The sequence below is a fragment of the Macrobrachium nipponense genome, chromosome 9, assembly GCF_015104395.2.
Source record: "Macrobrachium nipponense isolate FS-2020 chromosome 9, ASM1510439v2, whole genome shotgun sequence".
Lineage (NCBI taxonomy): Eukaryota > Metazoa > Arthropoda > Malacostraca > Decapoda > Palaemonidae > Macrobrachium > Macrobrachium nipponense.
This window is the reverse complement of record NC_061110.1, coordinates 22,906,125-22,927,999: the sequence shown is the minus strand read 5'-3', so window position 1 is coordinate 22,927,999 and position 21,875 is coordinate 22,906,125. Positions and strand designations below refer to the sequence as shown.

Here is a 21,875-nt window from a genome sequence, read left to right as displayed (position 1 = left end):
ATAAGGCATTATCTGTCTCACTAAAATTATATGTCTCCTTTGTCTCAGCAATGACCGAGTTCATGTTTGCTTTATATTAATTTACTAGAGAATACCAATACTAGAAAATTGTTGTGTGATATAACTCTTTTTGGTTCAAAGGAATAAAAACCAAAGGCCATTTTGCTTCGTACACTAAACTTTCTTTACGGTTTGGACCCATTGGACCAGTAGTAAATAAGTTTAGACCTAGGTGAAATCTACCCTGAAATTTACAGGAGCAGAATATTACTTAAAAATAGAATCATATTGTCATAGTAACGTGCGTTATTAGAATATGTTCTACAAGAACTAAATCTCGCACTTTCAGTGGACAGCAACGAGGCCAGGATATACGCATTACGGCAGGTTTTTAGGAAGGGATGTGCTTTGGGATTTCCTCTGCTCAACGAATTACCCAACGTTTCAGTGAGAGAGGCTCTTTGGACGAGTAAGAAACGATACAAAATAGCCCGTACGAACATACCGGTAATGTTGTGGCAATGGTCACGCCTTTGATCAGGAGCGGGAGGCGGGGCTCACTTTATCTCTAGAGTGGCTTAGTAAGTTCGTAATCGTAACATCCTTGGCATTAGTTCGTCTGAGCCGGAGACGGTTGGACGTCTGATAGTGAGAGAGGTGAATCTTGACAGTTCTGTACCTCGAGCAAGTAAGTCGTCACGTTTCTCAAAAGTAATCTTTACAAACTTTACCTCTTCTTTCACAAATTGCGAAATCATCCGTCTTAGCTAAGAAAATAATGTATAGTTCTTGATACCTTTGCTCTATTTGGTTTTTAGTGAATCCTGCATTATTTTATCCTTTAAAAAAATGAAAATTTATTACTGAACCCATGTAGGTGACAGTTTGTGTGGTACGACAGTCCTCAGACTTTTCTAGCCTTAGATATCAATATTACTCATCCCTAATGTTACAGCGTTCTAAATTCAAATATGCACCTTCGTTGTGTATGCATATTATCCATACCAGACGTTGGATTATATATATATTATATATATATATAATATATATATATAATAATGGATTTATTATTATATATAGAGATATAATATATTATATATAGTAATATATATAATATATTATATCATAATATTATATACACACACATATATATATATATATATGTGTGTGTGTGTGTAGCATTTACATTAAATACATTCAACAATACGTGGAACTAATTATGATAAAAAGTTATCATATTGCATTATCAATTAGGTCATGTTTTCAATCAGTCGTCCAAATGTTCTCTCGTCAAAATAATGGACAAGAAACGAACGAAAAGGCTTAGAAAGTGCCTTACGAAAGGTTAGCAGCCTCCGTTGACATCTTTCGAAACTTTATGCATAATTCCGAAGAAATAATTGAAAAGTACATTTTGCAATTACCAACCCATATGAAAGAAAAATGGGATCTTTCCTAGATTGGGGTTGGTTTTCGGGGGTCGTTCTTTACGAATAATATTTCTTGGGGGTCATAATCTATATTTATATTTACAGAGTTTTGTTTACGATTTTTTTACGGTCACCCCAAAGAAATTCAAAAGCAAAAATGTTAAAAGGTATAACAGGAGGAAAACCTCGGAGTTGCACTATGACGCAGTTGTCAGGAGAGGGGACGAAATGTAAGGAGTTGCAGATATGGGGAGAAGGTTCGCTGCAAAGAACCTTAAGCAGTGCCTACAATGCACTAAGTGAGGTGCACTGATCACACTACTCTTCCAGGTGGTAATCATTCAAGAAATTTCATTTGTGGCAGCTAATGCTTATACAATGGCCACGTATGAAACCCTCTTTCAAAAGAATGTTCCGGTAAAATTTGGGGCAACGGACTGCTTCTAATATACTGTGGTCTCCTCGCATAAAATCGCTTCCAAAATTCAAATGCCCAGGTATTCCCCTTACAAAGTTCCATCTCCAACCAGTCTTGTGCTTAAAATCATCAGATATATTTAACCTCGCTGGTTAATGTTTGGAAGATAAAGTAGACCATTATGGGTAACGTGAGTTTTTTTTTTTTTCAAGGGTGAGTAGCCTAAACTATCTACTTTAAATTTTGACATCACTTGGTTCTTTTCATAAATAATGTTTAATTAGTTCAGTTATGGATTATCCATAAAATATAATGTTCAAAATGGTTGAGAGTTCACTCAAATGCTTAAACTAATCATTAGTTCAAACAATTGTATGCGTTGGTCTATGTATCATAACAATACGACTACCTGCAAACACCTAATCTCCCCTTTTCCTACGTTTCTGGAATCAGTTATCCTTATCGTAAATTCTTGTAATTTATCTAGTTCCCCAGATCACTCACTATTGCCCATCAATACTTTTCTCGTGCACTTATTCATTCTTTCGTGCTTTTCAGGGTTCTAAGATACCTAAAAGATGGCAAGAGTCGGGAATTGCCCGTATGAGAAACAAAGCTCCCAACCAGAAGATGGCAAAGATCGGCCTAACAACTATACTCAGCTAGGTCTGTTTGACTTCCGTCACAATTATGGCAAATTCGTCAACATTATCCTGAGCGCCAAGGACCGTTCCACCAAAACAGAAATAATGAAGGTTGTGAAGCGACTCAAAGAACTAGCACACTCGATGCATGGGAGAACCCGTGTCCTCGTGGCTTTTGATCCTGAACTTTGGAATCTATGGGGATGCCCTGTACCTCTGGAAAAGCGGCCTAAGTCAAAATACTTGACAAGAAATTCCAAGAAATTTATATCAACACCAGGTGATGTTTTCTTTTACATAAAATCGGATGTTCTTAGTCATTCTAATCAGCTTCTATGCATATTAAAGGAGATGATGGAAAATAACTGTAAGCATTGTGTGGCGACAGTCTCGATTACAGAGTCTGTTGAGCACGGAAACACGAACATCATCGGAGGACTATTCCGAGAGGGTATTGGCAACTTCTCTGATGAAGTGTCAACAAATCAGCACATTCTGATTAATGAAATCGGTAAAGGCATGCCAGGGGGGACGTACATGATGACACAAAAATTTGAAATCAACTGGGATGTTGTCGGCACAAAGTCCAAGACGCAGAAGGAGGACATGATTGGCAGGCGAGTGATGACCCAGACAATCATACCATCTAACTATGAGAGACGTCATATCAATAGGGCCCATCACGTTGATGACTTTCCTCCCCCATGCAACATACTTAAGGGATTCAGGCGCGTTTTTCGACAGTCTCTTCCTTATGGAAAGTCGAAGACCGGCCATGGCCGAGAGGAAGGTGTTTTCTATCTCTCCATAACCAAGTCCACTACTCTTTTCGTAGAGTTGTTAGAACACTTAGCTGGAGTGCAAATGTTTTCTCCTAACGGGGAAATAACTGTTGATGAACTGATTAGTGATCTCATTCCTTTAGAAGGTACCTTTTGGTATGTCCCAAGTAGGCAAGAGTTAGATATAGATACCCCTGGAGTCTGCAAAGTAGATCTGGATCCCCACTGGGATGTGACCAGTAAAAATGGATATATGTTTTACAACCAAAAGTATTACATGCATGCAATGACCAATGGTCATTATGAGAATGATGAGGCTCCGACCGCACGAGTTCTGAGTCTACTAGGCTATACTTTTGAACAGTGGAACCACCACTGGTTCAGGCTGCAGACTGCGCCCGAAATTCCAAGTCTACAAGACGTGCTGAAGCCAGATGAAGAATATTTTAATGATGCCTCTATCCCTATACGCAAAGGCCTCGCCATTAAAAAGTCACTGGGAGAAGTTTTCACCACAAATGATGTCACAATCAATCCGTCAGAGTTTTATGGATTTAAAGCCGATCTCTTCAATATTCACCCAAGGGAACTTATTGTTGGAAGGATGCCTCGGTTTTCTCTCGGTTTGGGAAAAGTTGTTATGAACTATCTAAATGATGATGAGAGAATGAGCGCCTTTTTAATGGGCCTTAGCGAAGTCTCAGGTGTAGGTCACATCATACCCCAGCATGATAAATTACTCAGACTTGGTCTTGACGGCCTGCTTGAAGATCTCAAAGAAAGAAAGACAAAGGAAGGACTCTCAGTAGAAAAGCAAGAATTTTTTTTGAATCTTGCATCATGGCATTTGAAGGAATGCAGATGTATATGGAAAATTATGCAAAATTAGCTGCTCATCTGTCATCACTGGCAAGGGAGTACTCCAAATCAGAGCTGAAGAACTTCGAGGCTATTTCTCAGCGCATGCAAAAGTTAGCCCATGAACCCCCTGAGACACTCCTTGAGGCAGTCCAGATGATCTTTACCCTCCACTGCTGTTTGCATTTGATAGGTGAACCAGTTGCAGTAGGAAGATTTGACCAATTTCTTGAGCCTTATCAAAACTCATGCTCAGTCGATGAGGCCCAAGAGATCATTGACTGTTTCTGGATTAAACTTAGTGAACGAGTTTTGGTAAATCGTCATAACATTGTTGATTTAACCCAGTGGGGAAATGTTGCAGTTCCCTATGCTAGTAATGGACAATTTCCTAATGGCGATTCTATCAACCAGTGGGTTCAACAGTTAACGATTGGTGGCTACAAAGCGCAAAATGGTGAAGCCAAACCAGCTTCCAACAAGATAACAATGCTATGCTTGAAAGCTGCAAAGAGACTACCACTCAATGCCCCTTGTCTCTCACTGCGTTTGCATGATGGTCTCTCTGCTGATATGATCGTAGAAGCAGCCAAAGCTTTGCTAAAAGTGGTGGTGCCCATCCAATTTTGCCTCACGATGAAAGACTTATTCCTGGACTTATGAAAGCAGGAAGTAAGTTGAGTGTGCCTATGCCTCTCTCAGACGCCCGTGATTATGGGTGTGACGGATGTTATGAGCCAATGATAGGTGGAAAATCAGAATTTGCATTCACCTACATCCCTTTGCCCCAAATCATTGAGTTAACTATGAACCAGGGGACCCTCTATGCTCAGTCAGGGCCTAATTTCTTGAAGGGTCAAGCAGCTTCTTTCACAACTCCTCACCCTAATACTATCACAACATTTGAGAAATTCAAAGAAATATTTGCAAAACACCTCAAAATTAAACTGGAGGGTAATCTGTTTGGAGTTATACAAAACTATGGAAACATATGGAAATACTGCCCTACACCCCTTCTTTCTCCTGTCGTTGGTGGCTGTTTGGAAACAGGGAGGGATCTGTACAATGGTGGATCACAATATCACATTTTAAGCTGCATGTTCGTTGGTTTCTCAACATGTATAGATTCACTGTATGCCATAAAAAAGATGTGTTTTGAAGACGCCACTGCTGTTGTAAGCCTGTCTGAACTACTTGTTTGTTTGAAATGTGACTGGGGTTTTCAACTGCAAGAACCTTTCGTTGATGACATAGCTGGGCCTATTCGCACTAAAGAACGGAAAGATCAGTTTGGAGTTCTACGTCAGCATGCCCTGTCCTTCGAGAAATTTGGCACAGAAGCAGCTGCTGATAATGCAGAGATTAGGGAACTTGTGGCTTGGCTATCTGACCTCATCATCGAAACGTTTGATGATGTTGTGTACAATCAAGATGAAGATAGGCCGTTTGTGAAGAAACTGAAAGAACTCAGAGAAAAATACACAGATCCAGAGACTAATACTCCTTTTGAGTTCCTTTTCACCCCTGGCAGTGGAACGTTTGAAGGATATGTAGGTTGGGGACTGTCTTGTGGAGCATCGGCTGACGGTCGTCGAGAGAGCATGCCAATAGCCTCTGACTTCAGCCCATCCCCCACTGCTCAAGACCTCGCACCAAACCCTCCGTATTCAGATGTCTTCAAGTAAGCTCAAGACTAACATCTTAAATTAATGTTTTCTGGTACATTTTACCATCTTGCTGACAATCTTTGGCTTTAGTGCTGTCAAAAAGAAAGTTGCATTCATCATCAGTATACTGGAAATAAACTTTGTTGGCAAGATGCTAACAGACATCAGAAATCATGCTAGAGAGGTACAAGCCCTAGGCTTATGAAATGCTTAAAATTTCTTGCATCTAAATGAAGTCAATGGCTTATTTTCACTTTGCAGAGCACTACAGAACTGGGACCACCCTTCGATCAACAAGGGCTTTAGCTGTGGAGCTGAGATCGACTTGAATGTGGCAGAGGACTTCCCTCTGGATGATTTGATCCGTCTAATCTACAAATTTTCGCACCAGGAGGGAAGCATAGGGGGTAACCTCCTTACAGGTGAGAAGTGGAAACTGTACTTTCGTAACCTTCCCTCTTGTTTTTACGAAGTGTTACGTAATGATTTTCTAGAAGTCACGGCAAGTGAAACCTGGTCAATCAAATTGTTCATGCATATATGATATGAATCTTACACAAATATTTAGTCCGTGCAATCAAATGAATTTTTCTTCTGAAAGAATAGGATGCTTATATGAGCGTAATTACCACTGTCTGTATTATTAATTCTCCTTCTAGTGACATGCGCGGACGAAAAGACTTATGAACTAGCAACGATGTTCCCGGAGAAATATGGACTGCTCCGCGTTCGCATGGGTGGCTGGACAGAGTTCTTTACCGCAATGTTCGACGCCCATCAGGAGCAACATAGACGCAGACCTTATTTTGCTGTCTAGACCCACACTGAAATTCAGCTCGCATCTGATTGCAAGCTCGGCTTCAGTTTGTCTGTTGGGTTGATACTCGTCTTATGCTATTTGAATCCCCTTTTTTCTGTAACATATAGCAAACTTTATTAATGTTATATCATCAAGGTATGTAATCGATCATGAATCGTACCTTAAGAGCCGAATAGCGTTTGCAGGCTGCGTAAATTGCAGTGTGGGTGAAATTCTACTCTGATGTTAAGGCTCATTAGCAGAGGTCCTAAAAACATATTATGAGTCATTGTCAAAGAAAAAGATAATCTGTATCATGCTTTTCTGAAAACTTACGCTATCAGAATATTAGATAACATACAGTAAATAACCAAACCTCCTACATAAAAATGTTCATATGAAGAATTGAGGTTTGAAATTTCAAAGGCCAGGGGATTTTTCTTTTAATTTCATAAGAAACGTTGACTTTGGAATTGGTATATCCGTATTTGTCTTTCTGTTGCAACTGCCTGATTGAGATTAACGCCCCTTTGACATAAATGTGATGTAATTTGGTCAAAATGTTTGCATCAACGCCGTTGCTAAGAGCGTAATCCTCTGATAGTAATTTGGCTAATGGAATTCATCCTGAGAGCATGTTTTAATTTGCCAACTTTCGACAAAGGCTGTGAACGCGACATAAGAATGGGCGACTGAATGCAAGAAATTTAGCGTCTCCCACCAACCGCCCCCCAGCACAGAAAAGGCGAAAACGAGGTGTGATTGTTGTCAAAGTCAAAAGACAAAATGTTTGCATCAACGCCGTTGCTAAGAGCGTAATCCTCTGATAGTAATTTGGCTAATGGAACTCATCCTGAGAGCATGTTTTAATTTGCCGACTTTCGACAAAGGCTGTGAATGCGAGATAAGAATGGGCGACTGAATGCAAGAAATTTAGCGTCTCCCACCAACCGCCCCCCAACACAGAAAAGGCGAAAACGTGGTGTGATTGTTGTCAAAGTCAAGAGAGTGGTGGCTGGCAAGGGGGTTTAAAACAAGAAGGTGAACCTGAGAAGAAAAATGTAAAAATAAATCGGGTGGGGGTTTGCTGCATAATCCTAAATTTGATTGAAACTTCAGATGAGCTTTGAAGATGAAATGACAAACAGCAACAAAATAAGCTTCACTTTCACCATTCTCTTGTACCAGACCATCTCATATAAACTTGTAGCCTGAATATGTATGCCACAAGGCGATGGGTTACAGAAAACATTGCTATTTAATGTGGATTTTACTTGTTTCTCACATATGCTTTTGAGAAAGATTGTTTAAAAATTATATGGTTTTCACTATTCGAAGTATTTTTATCCACCATATACGTAGTCAACACATCGGTTGAAGAATTCTTTTGAGAAAAATAATCTTGTCAATTCAGTTCATCTCCATTACTGCTAACCCCACCAGTGGCCCGGCACCTTGATGTGGTGGTGGGGCTTGTGTGGTGCAAGGATGAACTGGGCTACAGTAGCGGAGTAGTGCTCTACCCTGGCAGGTCTAACCATGCTACACAGGCCAGTTCTGAGCATCCAGACTAAGCTCGGTCTACTTTTGAGCCTTCTCCTATTTTCAATCCTTAACTTCTTCCCCTGTCACAAGTGACCATTAGTAGACAACCTTCGACCTACATTGGATTACGGCTCTGACTGCTCCTCTGATTTGATGGAAGGTGAAGAGGACTGACATGTCTCTCCATCCGTAGAATTCGAGTACCTGACGTGCCCGAGCGAGGGGAAAGTCTTAAGTCAAACATGGCCCCCAGAGCTGGGTCTGATCTCGACGGACTGATGACGCCTCAAGTTCTGGGAGCCATGTGTATAACCAGGTTGTAGCCTCTAGGGGTGGCCACTAAAAGTCGCATAACACATCCCTCCCTTGTTGGGCTCCGTTTTACTGAGGAATGTGGTGGGCGGAGGACTACCTGGCTGAAATAATACAGTACTCGTATCTATGGATGATACATTAACCCCCATTGTTGACCACCCTGGAATGGACTTGGAACTGGCTCAGGAAAGTGTAAACAAAGAAGTAAACAATGATTCTAGATCCATACCCGAATCAAATATAATAACTATGGAACCATACTTAATGCCACAAAAAGAAATTCCTCCAGTAACAAATGAAAAAAATGAAAATATGAACAGTTTTCGAAACAGACGACCTAAATACAGAGCAGATCCTACATTGGTACACTTTGACTCATTATTTGGATATGGCACTTGGCCAAGATACTTGGTTTTTAAAACAGAAACCGAGCTTACCGCTGCTAAATTTGAAAATATTTTATTAGCTCAGTACCCGACCAAAGAAATGACATTTAGATCTATAACAAGAAAAGAATGGATAGTGGAAGCTATCACAAAACTTCAATCAGAAAATTATCAAATGCTTAATAATATGAATGGGATAAATGTCACGGTCGAAAGACATGACAAGTTGAACAGCATTGAGGGAACAGTAATGTTACCACCCAATAATGATTGTGATGGCCTACCAGATGAGACATTGTTATTGAACTCATTAAAAATTAGATATCCTAATATTGAAAACGTAAAAGTATATGAAATCCCAAATAAAAGACAGCAGGGAAAAAAATTGAGAATAGCAAAAATTAAATTTGAAGGGCAGACTCTTCCACCTAATATTAAAATAGAAGGCCAGAGAAGAGAGGTATTACCCCATGTACCAAAGCCTCTTCAATGCACAAATTGCTCTAAGTATGGACATACAAAAAACAAATGTAGAAATGAACCAATTTGTGCATTCTGTGCTTCAGAAGATCACGAAACCACCTGGAACTGTGGCATTTCCAAATGTTGTAATTGTGGACAAGACCATCATGCGAGATCAAAGATATGCCCATTCTACATATATAACACTGAATTAAAACTACTAATAAGCAGGTCTGGCATGTCAATTCCAGAAGGAAAGCAAGAATTAAAATCAAGAGGTTTAATGGACCCTGCTAGAAATAAATCATATCGAGACGCTGTATAAAAAGAAATGCCCAAGAAACATTTTATAATACCTGGAAAAATTAACGAAAAACAAACAACAAGGTCATCAAACTTAGAAATTAACAAAAAATCTCTTGGAGAATCTAGCAATACAGTATCAATAAGCAACCCTTATGACGTACTAATGAAAGATGAAGAATTGCCATCTCTAGACACTGGAAATGGAGAGCATGCTGACCAAACAAGAAGAAAACGAGAAAGAGAAATAATTTCCCCCTCAAAAACTCAAATTAATACTAATGACATCAAGAAGAAGAAAATGCCTAAAATCAACAGGAAAACATCCCCTAATTTAGATAATAATGATGAAATAAGTCCTTCACCAGTCTTTCCAAGTAAATTTAAAGTAGTGAATTCTTCTATAGTTTTTCAAAGTAAATCTGAAGAACTAAACCCTTCGCCAGTCTTTCCAAGAAAATTTAAAGACAAATTTCAATCAGTCCAAGGAAGACAAAACGATAATTGTGAATGTCAGCAGTGTATCCCAGAAGGCGTAACACCTCCAACCGAATCTCACCATGAACGGTGTGATGCCATACATGTTTTTTGCAAGATTGCAAAGAAACGAAACCTTTAAATAAAGAAAAATTGATAAACGTGATAAGGAATTTCTTAGCTAGAAAAGATAATATCTCAAGCCAGCTAGAATTACATACCAAAGATTGTATGTGTATTAGACACTTACAATACTATCGTGAGAGTAAAATAGCAGTGTTAGACAATTTCTTAGCCTAACAAGAAGGAATTAAATTCACCACTGAATCAGAAGATAACACAGAAATTTCAAAAACCCAAAAAGAAAATTAAAGCTAATTAAGTGAATAATTACCCAAAGTTTTTTTTATTTATTTATATATATATATAAAACCAACTATACAAAATAATCTTTTAACTTTCGTTCCATTCAATTATACTATTATCCAATGGAACATAAACGGTCTGAAAACACGAATGCACTTGGGTGAAATACAAAGACTCCTAAAGCAACATGAACCAATGTGCATATGTTTGCAACACGTTAATAATCCAGTCCCATCAATATGTAATTACTTTCTGGCATCCTCCGTTTCAGGAGAAGGCAAGTTAGGAACAGCAATATATGTTCATAACCGTGTAACCTATGATAAAGTTACAGTTAACAATAATTCATTTCAAATATCTTCAATTCGCCTGCATATGATAAACAAAACTAGCATTTTAGTCTGCAGTCTATATAATCAACCTTATGAAAATTATGATATGGCTCAATTATCAAATATTTTATCACAGTTCAATGAGCCAATTTTAGTTTTAGGTGATTTTAATGCTCACCACCCTTTATGGGATGCCAGTACCATCGACGCAGATAGAGCAGGTAAAGACATAGAAAACCTAATACTTAATTACAACTACTGTTGTTTGAATGAAAATGAAATCCCAACATACTTTTCAAAAACTCATGGGACCCTATCATCTGTAGACCTGTCTATTTGTTCCACTTCGTTAGTAGACAGATTAGAATGGAATACTCTGGATGACCTTTATACCAGTGATCACTACCCAATCGTAATCACATGTCTTGAAGATAATCAACAACAATTTGTACCAAAATTTAATTTTAAAAAAGCTGATTGGGAAAAGTATGATTTAATTACCAAAAATGTTTCCCCTTTCCAAAGTAACAATGATCACAATGAAATTAATTCATATTTTACAGATTTCGTAATTAGTTCTGGAAATGAATCAATACCAATGACAACTTGAAAGCCAAAAATAAATCCTGTTCCATGGTGGTCTAGAGAACTTTCAGATATTATCATACTGAAGCACAAGATGAGTAGACGATTAGACAGACTAAACCAAAGATATAACAAATTATATAAAAGTAATAGATATACATTGAAAGGGTTAGTATTAATAGCTATGGAAATTGATTATATCAAACCTTTATTGAATAAGATATCTGCTCAATTCAGGAAAAAAGTTATTAGTAATAGGAAATCATCTTGGCATAATTACGTCGCAGACTTCTCAGGTGACACTGTTAAACAAATGTGGGATAGATTTAGAAAAATTAATGGCAAATATAGTCGATCACCTAGATCCCCAATATTACATAATGGGAAAAAGAGTTCGTGATTTAAAAGAAATATCAAATATAATAGGTCGCCACCTAGAATCAGTAGGTAATAGCTTGAATTTAGATGAACATTTTCGCATTAGAAAAAAGAATGAAGAGAAACATATAATGAAATTTTGAAACAAGTCAACAATTATACTACAATGTCCCATTTACATTAGAAGAATTTGATGCTGCGCTAAAAACTTGTAGTAACTCTGCCCCAGGAAAGGATAATATCTCTTTTGAACTCCTTATACATCTGAACACTAAAGCCAAAAAATACTTATTAAAAGTTTATAATCACCTATGGAAAAAGAAACTACTTCCCAAAGCATGGAAACATGCTATTGTAATTCCTATACCCAAACCTGGCAAAGATCCAACATCAGTGAATAATTATAGACCTATATCACTAACTAGTTGTCTTTGTAAACTCATGGAAAAGATGGTAAATAATAGACTTATATGGTATTTAGAGAAAAATAAAGTTCTAGCAGCAACTCAATCTGGAAGTAGGAAAAATCATTCAACATTAAACTCATTAACATCACTAGAAGATCAAATCAAAAGAGGATTTGTACAAAAGAAAATTACTGTCGCAGTGTTATTCGACATTCAAAAGGCTTATGATACAACATGGAGATATTCAATCTTAAAATCTCTATATGACATAAATGTAAGGGGTGAACTCCCAATTTTTATACGAAATTTCCTAACAGAAAGAACATTCCAGACTAAAATTGAAACAGTATTATCAGAAACATTTGAAATAAAAGAAGGCATCCCACAAGGCAGCGTACTAAGCAGCACATTATTTGCATTAGCAATCAATAATATTGTTAAAATGCTTCCAAAAGATGTAAACAACAGATTATATTTGATGATTTTGCCATTTTTTACACTTCAAACAACCTACGCCACATCCAAAGAATTTTAAATATCTCCATAGCTAAAATTGAACAATGGGCATTATCTGTTGGATTTAAATTTTCTGTTGAAAAAACACAAGCAATAACATTTTATAAGGATCAGCTCTGGCTCAAAAATCAAGTTATATCTCTTACCATGAATAACACTCCCATCCATTTTTATCCAGAAGTCAAATTCTTAGGCCTATATTTTGACAATCATTTGAACTGGAAGGCCCATGTAAGACATACCAAAGCAAAGGCCTTGAAAGCTTTAAATATATTTAAAAAATTAGCGCACACTTCATGGGGTGCTGATAGAGAAACATTATTGAAACTTTATAAGGCTACAGTTCTACCAATATTAGAATATGGCAGTCCAATTTATAGCTCTGCTAGTGAGACAACTCTCAAAATGCTAGACCCAATGCATCATCTTGGGCTTCGTTTAGCCACTGGAGCATTCAAATCATCACCAGTCCAATCGTTGATTGTAGAAAGTGGAGAAATGTCACTATCTTATAGATTCAAAATAACAACGATGTGCAGAGCTTTAAAAATTGTAAATAGTCCAGCAAAAACCAAAGATTTATTTAAAGATCCAGATTGTTTCTGGAATACAAAAATTATCCCATCCTTCCCTGTTAGAGCTAATAGATTATTTTATGACAATGACCTTTATAATATTAAATTTTACAATTTTAGCAAAATAATGCCTCCATGGTTGATAAGTGCTCCCCAGATATGTAGCAAATTGTGTACAATACCAATTAATAAATTGAATAATCCCCTTGCTGTGAAACAATATGCTCTGGAACATATCAAGATACACAATAATAATCACATATATACTGATGGTTCCAAAGATGATATGGGAGTTGGATTCGCTGTTTACGGAAACAATATTAAGATCCAAGCCTCCTTACAAAGCAAAGCATCAGTATTCACTGCTGAATTACAAGCAATAAAAACAGTATTAACAACTATATCTGAAAACCAGTTTAGTGAAGTAACCATCTTTAGCGATTCACTAAGTTCAATAAATGCAATAAACTCTTATACTCCAAAAAACAAAATTGTAAATGAAATTAGACATACATTACATGAAATGAAAAGACAAAAGATATCTGTTACTCTATGTTGGATACCATCTCATATAGGATTAGAAGGCAATGAAAAAGCAGACACCTATGCAAAAGAGGCTAGAACACTCCCAATATCAGCAGAATTATTGCCACTGGAAAATTATATTAGATACAGTAAATCGGTGATTAAGAAAAAATGGCAAATGAACTGGGGGGAAAACCATCCTAACAATAAATTAAGAGAAATAAAAGAAACCGTAGACCCGTGGCCATCATCCTATCAGAAATGCCACAAGAATTCAGTAATATTGACACGGCTAAGAATTGGTCACTCTAAACTGACACATGGTTACCTAATGAGTAACCCCCATGCCCCTGTACCTATGTGCGAAATATGTAATGTACAAATGACAGTAAAACATATTTTTAAAATCTGTCCAAAATATAAAATCCAAAGAGGCATATTATTCAGAAGATATTCTTTTAAAGAAATATTATCAGAAAGTGACAAATTTTCACTTTTTAATATTTTAAAATTCCTTAAATTTAATCATTTATACGATAAAATATAATATATAGTAATTTATAATATATTCCAGATAGTAAATATTTATCTATTTATTTTTAATGATAATTTATAAAGATTTTAAATGACATGTCTAATCCTTCGGGCCAGCCCTAGGAGAGTTAATATCAACTCAGTGGTCTGGTTAAAATAAATTATAAAAAAAATTACTGCTAACCAGTAAATTTGCTCATAATTAATTATGGATAACCTGTCAAATATAAGAAGTCGTTGATTTTGTGATAAGTCATCCTCATCGTATACTTTAGCAAAAGTTTCCTAAAGGTTTTTAAGGAACTCAAATTGCCTACGATTTTACTGGAAACTTTCACGAAAAGTACTTAAGATAATTTAATTTTTTAACCTAGTAATGGAGTAACAACTTCAGCACACTTCACGTGGTGCACCGTAGGCATTTCCAAAGGTGTTTTGTTAGGTCCTAGGTTCTCTAGTCAACACAGCCTATGTGTTCAGTGGAGTTCGTAACAACACAACGAAAGGCAAAGCAAAAATTAAGCATTGTTCAAGTTATATTAACACACTTCGATTAAGACATAAACACACGCACAAAACATCCAGTTCCGGAAATGATCACGCGCATATTACCCTAAAAATAAACAAATATATGGAAATTGAACATATGATGTAAATAAGATATAAAACAAAACAGGAAACACCACGGGAGAAGCCTTAATTCAGACTTACAACCTCAGGTAGAGCCCAGAGTAAGAACTGACAAGGTTTTAAGTTCCGTATTTTAAATCACGTCTCAACAGATGGCAAGCTATCCAACAATGTCATTATCATTCAACCTCATACTTTTCTTTCTTTCGTTTTGCTGTCCATCCTCTACCGATTACTTCTTAGAGCGACTGTGGTTTTTTCCAATTATACCTTTAGATACTTGTACTTCATCCCATTTATTTTCTGGATTGGTTTGATAGTTTGATAGCCGAATTTTTATAAATCATAAATTACCCTCAACTAAACAGCCGAATCTCTGTGACAAATGACAGCAAAATAGAAAGAACCTTCTATTTACAGATCTATAGGAAGAATAAATTGAAAATAGGACGGAATTAATATATTATATATATATATATATATATATAATATCTATATATATATATATATATATATATATATATATATATATTTCATTGCAGAGATAATAAGCTTAAACAAAAACGAGCAAAGGAAGATTAAAACAAGTAAGGAGCCGTTCCAATTACGAAACCTGCCTACTACTACTACTGCCGAACTGACTACCATGGAGGCTTCCTTCAAACAGGTGTGGTGAACTTGTTTTATAATTGGCATTTAAACAATGACAGTAGTATCATTACATTAGATTGATTTAACAGAACAGTTAACATAACTTTGCCATGCTTTTTATATGGTACAGAATCAGAATGAAAGGAAAGAAAGGGACCTGAGGCTAAAAAAAGTAGGTACCTAGCTACCTAGTCCTACAGTTTTAAGGGTCCAAATTCACTGCATCAATACCCTAGCTACTAGTACTTAAATTGAAGAATCCGTTGCTGAATAACCACTGGTTCCATGCAACGTAAAAGCACCATACAAACAAACAAAATAAAGTGAAGATTAGAACACAGATTTATCAAAACGATGAAAAATGAATTATTTTACCTACCTATCTGGTTAAAGAAGGGGAGATTACAAAATAAAAAAAAAAATTAACGAACCGAACTAGGTAGGCTAGTAGGAGATTTTTTGTCGGAAAAAATAAAGTTGGGGACATACAAATAACTACTACTAGGTAGCAGAAATACCAATGTCTTAGGGGATAGACATAGGGTAGAACACCACGGCAGGCCAACCCTCATCACGGTGGACGGGTCTTATTCACTTGATATTTAATTGGTGAAACAAGAATACAATTGCAACTCTAAGCATACCATTTAAAAGACTGAAGTTTCGTCAACATAATGTGATATATGAAAGCCCCACACGAACTAAAATAAGCATGTGAGCTCTTCGTAAAATATGTTTTCAAGGCAGTTTTGAAATCCAATATGGCGGCTACGTTTTGCGTGGACGGTTCTCATCAGTGACGGCCACCATCTTTCCCCAGCCTTCCCAGCACTCATTTGAACAATGTTAGCGTATATATGTAACGTTTATTGATCTTACTCAAGATTGCAGTTGTAATCAGCACAATAAAACAACATTTTGTTGCCTATATTAGTGAAAGTATGAAACTTGTTATTCCCGGGGTTATGGTTGGAACTGAATTCATTCTTACCTTGTAATCGGTGGTTTTTATCCTTACTGCCATCACAACTGAAACTCCACAGTGCTTATTTGATTGTAATTATACACATTTTGGTCTTAATTCACTCCACAGTGCACTTGAACCACGCTGTGGTTCCTGGTTCCTAAGCACTCACTCCGCAAACACAGTTACGAGCAGCAGACGACAACACTGATTATGAGATGCAAAGCTTTATTCCCATAATTGTTTTTTACTTTACTCAATATTTAGTTTAACTTTACTTCAAAATGTTTATTTAATTCAGGGTCTATTATCCCTTTTTTTTGTTTTGCCAACCAAATTAACCCCCCAAAATTACAAATGTTTCGGATGTATACTTACGAGCAGACGACGTGAGGAAAAATGACTCATCGTTTCCAATCTAGTGGAGCGTCACACATACGCCGATGCATTTACAAACTGTTTCGATGAATTCTAGTTGTCATAGTAATGCAGTTAATGATAAAATTGCTGTAATATGTACGTATATATATAATACAAATAGATACGCTAATTTCACTTATTTCCCCAGTTTTGTGTAAGTCTTATACCTAGTTTGGAGGGTAAACACATACCAATTGACAACACTGATAAACAATTGAAGAGCGCAAAACGCCGCAAAGAATGCCGTAGTCCCCTTGAATAAGTGCTGGTAAGAGGTTGGTTTACGATTGTTGTGATGAAAGTGCCCCAGCGTCTATGGGTACAAGTGGTGTGCAGATTTAGCACAGGAAATGGGAAGTTTGTTGACACAAGCGACTCCGTAAACATCAAGATGGCGTCAATCTTCGAAACATTTTTTAGTGTTGTAAGCTAAAAATTTTCATAAAGCGTTTTGCGGTATGAGATTTCCACTGCCGTAGCCACCCTTTTCACTACCCTCTGTTTAAATCTTAAAATTTGGCCTTAATTTCTAACTTTGGAGAAAATACTTACTTCGAAAGGAGAGTAGAGGTCTTTAGCTCCGTTTCTCACACAAGAAGTCGCGACTGATGCCCATCTCCGGTGTCAGGATTTGAGAAAATTGTAAATCTATATTTGTGTAAGCATAACTACTGACCATTTCAAGGCCTGCGATGCATTGGTTTTCTTAAATATCTATTTAAATATCAATTGTATCTTCTTGAAATTTTGGCCCAACATGTTTTAGACCTTCCGCTAATGTATGGCAATATAACGTAAGTATCTAAAATTATTAATAATGGCACTTTACTCTTGAACATTTCCAATTTTCTTTGCATTTGACTGAGACTTTCAGACACCATTAGGAAAGATGGCCCGCCCACTTCTTTCTCTCCCTTTTAACAAAATATGAATGAAAGTGTACCGTACTACGATCATGACGTATAGTGTTTTACATTTTTAAATTACTTTATGGATTATTGTTTTATGTATCCAAATTAGTTTATGCAATAAAGTTTATTTGTGTTTTATTATTTTGGGAGATTATTATGACCTCTTGCGGTCCTATTTAGAGTATATATATACTGGAAAATATTCCCGCTGAAAATTAGAGGGCAGTAGTTACAAGCTGTTTAGTTTTATACATGCGACTTACCCGGCAGATATATACTTAGCTATAGACTTTCCTCCGTCGTCCCGACAGAATTCAAAACTCGCGGCACACGCTACCGGTAGGTCAGGTGATCTACCATTCCCCGCCGCTGGGTGGCGGAATCCCAACCATTCCCGTTTTCTGAGCCAGATTTTCTCTGTCGCTGAGGCCGGCAACAACTGTTGTTTGGTCTCTCCTGATTGGAATTCTGCTCTTTTGCCGAGAATTGGTTGGACTCATTTGGTTGAAGTACTCTTGTTTATTCTCGGGATTGGCATACTCTTATTTTTGGACTGGATTAGGACTTGGATTTGGGTTTTTTCTATTAAGATGGATGAAGTTAAAGTACACCTAAGTTGTTTAGGGTTTGTGCAAGGGAAGAATGCAGAACTAGGTTGTTTAAAGCAGAGGTAGATCCTACAAACGCTTTGTAGTAAATGTAGAGGTTCTGAATGTGCGGTTGATAGAACTTGTGCTGAATGTGAAGGGCTTTCGGAGCAAGGATGGAAGGATTTAGCTTCTTATATTAAGAAAAGAGAGAAGGATAGGAGCTAGGAAAGCGTCAGCTAGAAGCTCCCGAGTTAGATCTTGTTCTTTTGAGCCTGAATCAGAGATTAACAAACTAGATGATGTTTCTCCCATAACCTCAGCCCCTTCTCCCTGTGTTGAATCTAAGGATTCATTTTCAGAAATGGAAAAAATGAGATCCTCGATCAGGGAGCTTCAGGAGCAGCTTAAAGCCATGGTAACACAAGGTAAGAGTGACCAGTGAATACAGTGACCCCAGTGCAGTGGAGGGGGAGTCTGATCGGCTCCGCATTGCTCCTAGGCCTAGACCGATTCCAAACTCCCAGGACCAGGGGAGGAGGAATGTCAAAAGCCGCAGGGAGGATGTGGAGCATCCCCAACGATCAGGTCGTCCCTGGCAGACCCTGAAGTATCGACCCAGGCTGCCTTGGATAGCCGTAGAAAAGGCATCCTGGAAGAGTGTTTTTCTGCGTCGGACTCCTCCTCGTCCAGGCGTGGATGGAGCTCTGCTTCGAAGTCTCGTCCTCTGAAGAGATCGTGGGTAGCGCCGAAAGGAGACGCTTTTGATTCAAGCCCAGAGCGATTTCCAGGGATTTTGGATTTTCCTTCGACTAGTAGAGGGCGAGAAGACCGTCTCCAGCGCCTCAAGATCCGACAAAGCTTTTCCTGCTTAATCTACAGGAGCAAATATCCTCCTTGGTAGGCGCTCTACATAAGGATTCGTCTCGAAGGAAAGACTCCTCCCTTCCAGTGAAGAGATCAAAATTATCTTCTCCTGGTAGGAGAGAAGTTCCTCACTCTAGCAGGCGCTCGTCTCCGGAGAGACTCTCTCGTTCTCCCTTTAAACGATCCTCTCCTATCTATAGGAAGAAAGTTCCCAGCGGTAGCCGCTCGCAGAGCAAGCGGTCAGCTACGTCTCTTAGGAGAAGTCAGGAGTCGGACTCCTCTTCTGAGGATCAGGATAGGCGTCAAGAGCCTAAGAAGCAGGAGCTTGTGAGAAACACAGAACCTAGTAGGCGCCAAGAATATTACGGCGTATGGAGCCTAACAGACGCCAGGAGTCTTGTGAGAGGCGTCAAGAGCCTACAAGGAGTCACGACAAGCGCCAGGAGTCCAAGCAGGCGCCAGGAATCAAGCAGGCTTCAGGAGTCGAGCAGGCGTCAGGAGTCGGGTAGGCGCCAGGAGTCTATCAGACGACCAGAGGAGTCGAGCAGGCGTCAGGAGTCGAGTAGGCGCCAGGCGCCTTGTACGAGCTTAGGTCAGAGTAAGACCCCTTCGCACTTTATGAGTTCTTCGGAGAGTAGGAGCCCTTCACCTGGTAGGAAACAGGTGACCTGAGAGAAAGATCTCGTGCGTTTAAGAGCTATTGCGCCTTGTAGTAGCAAGGATTTGTCACACGGACGACGTTCTTCTTCGTTTGACAGAAGTCCCTCGACAACTAAGAACCGCTCTTCTCCGAAAGGATCCCCGGCAGCCGGAGAATTAGAAGAAGTCTCGGATGAAGAATTACCTGTGGAGTGGTAGTCTCTGATTATAAGAGATTGTCCTTGTTGTTGTTGCAGGAGTTCGGAGATAAGCTGCAACCAGCGGATCCGCCCTCACCAGGATCTTTGCTATCGAGCACGAAGTCTCCAAAGGCATCCTCATTTGTAAAAATGCGTCCAGCCCTTAGTATGAAAAAAGCGTTCAAAGGATTTGGAGAATGGCTTAAGAATAAAAGAGAGGCGGGCAAGACTGTTTTTTCATGCCCCCCTTCAAAGTTGACGGGTAAACCTGGAAGATGGTACGATACCCAGGAACCATGGGCTTAGGACTGCCATCATCGGCAGACGCAGATTACGCTTCCTTAGTAGATTCCTCAAGGAGGCGCGCTCTACTATCAGCAAAAGCTACTTGGGGGATGTGTGAACTGGACCATCTACTAAAGGGACTCTTTAGGACGCTCGAAGTATTTAATTTTATGGACTGGGCTTTGGGAGCCCTTGCGAAGAGAGCCCAAGATCCCGAATTTGTCACGATGGAAGAATTATCGAGTGTGTTATCGTGTCTGGACAGAGCGGTGATGGACGGTTCGGTGGAAGTGGCTGCTCTTTTTGGATCGGGAGTTTTGAAAAGAGAGCAGTGTATGGGTCTTTCCTGTCCAAGTCAGTATCTCCTCTACAGAGGTCGGCCTTGCTATATTCGCCGCTTTCGAACCACCTTTTCCCACAGGACACGGTGAGGGATGTCGCAAAATCTTTAGCTGGAAAAGCCACACAGGATGTTTACTGACACAGTCAGCAAAGAGGTTCAAGCCGGCGGTTCCTTTTCAAAAGAAGGATAAAGCACCTCTTCAGCAAAGCCCTTTCGAGGAGCCTTCTCCTCATCAAGAACCCCTTTTAGAGGTAGAAGACGGATACCAGAGGAAGACCTTCCCAGGAGACCTGCAGGGGAAGGCAAAATGAAGAAGAAGTCCTCCAGATAGCAAGTAGGCGCCAGACTGTCGAAATTTGCCAGAGTCTGGGCGAAGAGAGGGGCGGACAGCTGGACCCTCTCGATCCTCGAGAGAGGATACCTCATCCCCTTCAGGGAATATCCTCCTTAACAAGAACTCCAAGGGAGTTAACAGCGAGATACAACGATCCTGTCAAGAGTCAAGCTCTCCTGCAAGCAGTAGAACTTATGTTGCAGAAAAGGGCAATAGAACCGGTTCAAGATCTCCATTCACCAGTTTCTACAACCGTCTATTCCTGGTACCAAAAGCCTCGGGCGGGTGGAGGCCGGTTTCTGGACGTAAGTGCGCTGAACGTCTTTGTGATCAAGAAGAAGTTCTCGATGGAGACCTCTTCCTCTGTACTTTCTGCTCTTCGTCCAGGGGACTGGATGGTATCCCTGGACCTTCAAGATGCATATTTCCATGTGCCAATTTCATCCGGCATCAAGGAAATACCTAAGATTCATGTCACAGGGAAGAGTGTTTCAATTTCGAGCGCTTTGCTTCGGACTTTCGACGGCCCCGCAAGTCTTCACGGGTATCCTAAGGAATGTGGCTCATTGGCTACATTTAGAGGGGATCAGAATTTCGATGTATTTGACGACTGGCTAATACGAGCACAAAGTCGAAGCAACAGTGTCTGGAGGACCTTTCGACATTAAAGATGACGCAGTCATTGGGACTCCTAGTCAACTCGAGAAGTCCCAGTTGGATCCCCCAGCAGAACATAGTTT

General features: G+C 38.9%; 2 protein-coding genes across 5 annotated transcripts in view; both read left to right on the top strand.

Annotated features, from left to right (window-relative positions):
* The first annotated feature begins 531 nt into the window (after window positions 1-531).
* Window positions 532-7,929, top strand: LOC135217988 (choline trimethylamine-lyase-like). 3 transcript variants are annotated; one of them, XM_064254119.1, is made up of 4 exons: window positions 532-688; window positions 2,407-5,813; window positions 6,061-6,221; window positions 6,459-7,929. In XM_064254119.1, exons 2-4 carry the CDS (start codon window positions 4,792-4,794, stop codon window positions 6,614-6,616), a joined length of 1,341 nt encoding a protein of 446 aa, XP_064110189.1. In that variant the 5' UTR covers window positions 532-688; window positions 2,407-4,791; the 3' UTR covers window positions 6,617-7,929. The 3 variants fall into 3 exon arrangements, with proteins under 3 accessions (XP_064110189.1, XP_064110187.1, XP_064110188.1); XM_064254117.1 differs by lacking the exons at window positions 6,061-6,221; window positions 6,459-7,929 and having other exon boundaries at window positions 2,407-4,968; XM_064254118.1 differs by lacking the exons at window positions 532-688; window positions 6,061-6,221; window positions 6,459-7,929 and adding an exon at window positions 691-711 and having other exon boundaries at window positions 2,407-4,968.
* A 7,552-nt stretch (window positions 7,930-15,481) lies between these two features.
* The window catches only part of LOC135217870 (uncharacterized), a 61,573-nt gene continuing 55,179 nt past the window's right edge, over window positions 15,482-21,875 (top strand). For both annotated transcript variants that reach the window (XM_064253893.1, XM_064253892.1), the window contains exon 1: window positions 15,482-15,601. In XM_064253893.1, the coding sequence (XP_064109963.1) occupies window positions 15,581-15,601 (21 nt within the window). In that variant the 5' untranslated portion in view covers window positions 15,482-15,580. The remainder of the gene's footprint in view (window positions 15,602-21,875) is intronic.

What these genes read in the sequence shown, in the direction of transcription:
- LOC135217988 (XM_064254117.1), top strand. Translation starts at nt 2,427, where the DNA reads ATGGCAAGAGTCGGGAATTGCCCGTATGAGAAACAAAGCTCCCAACCA.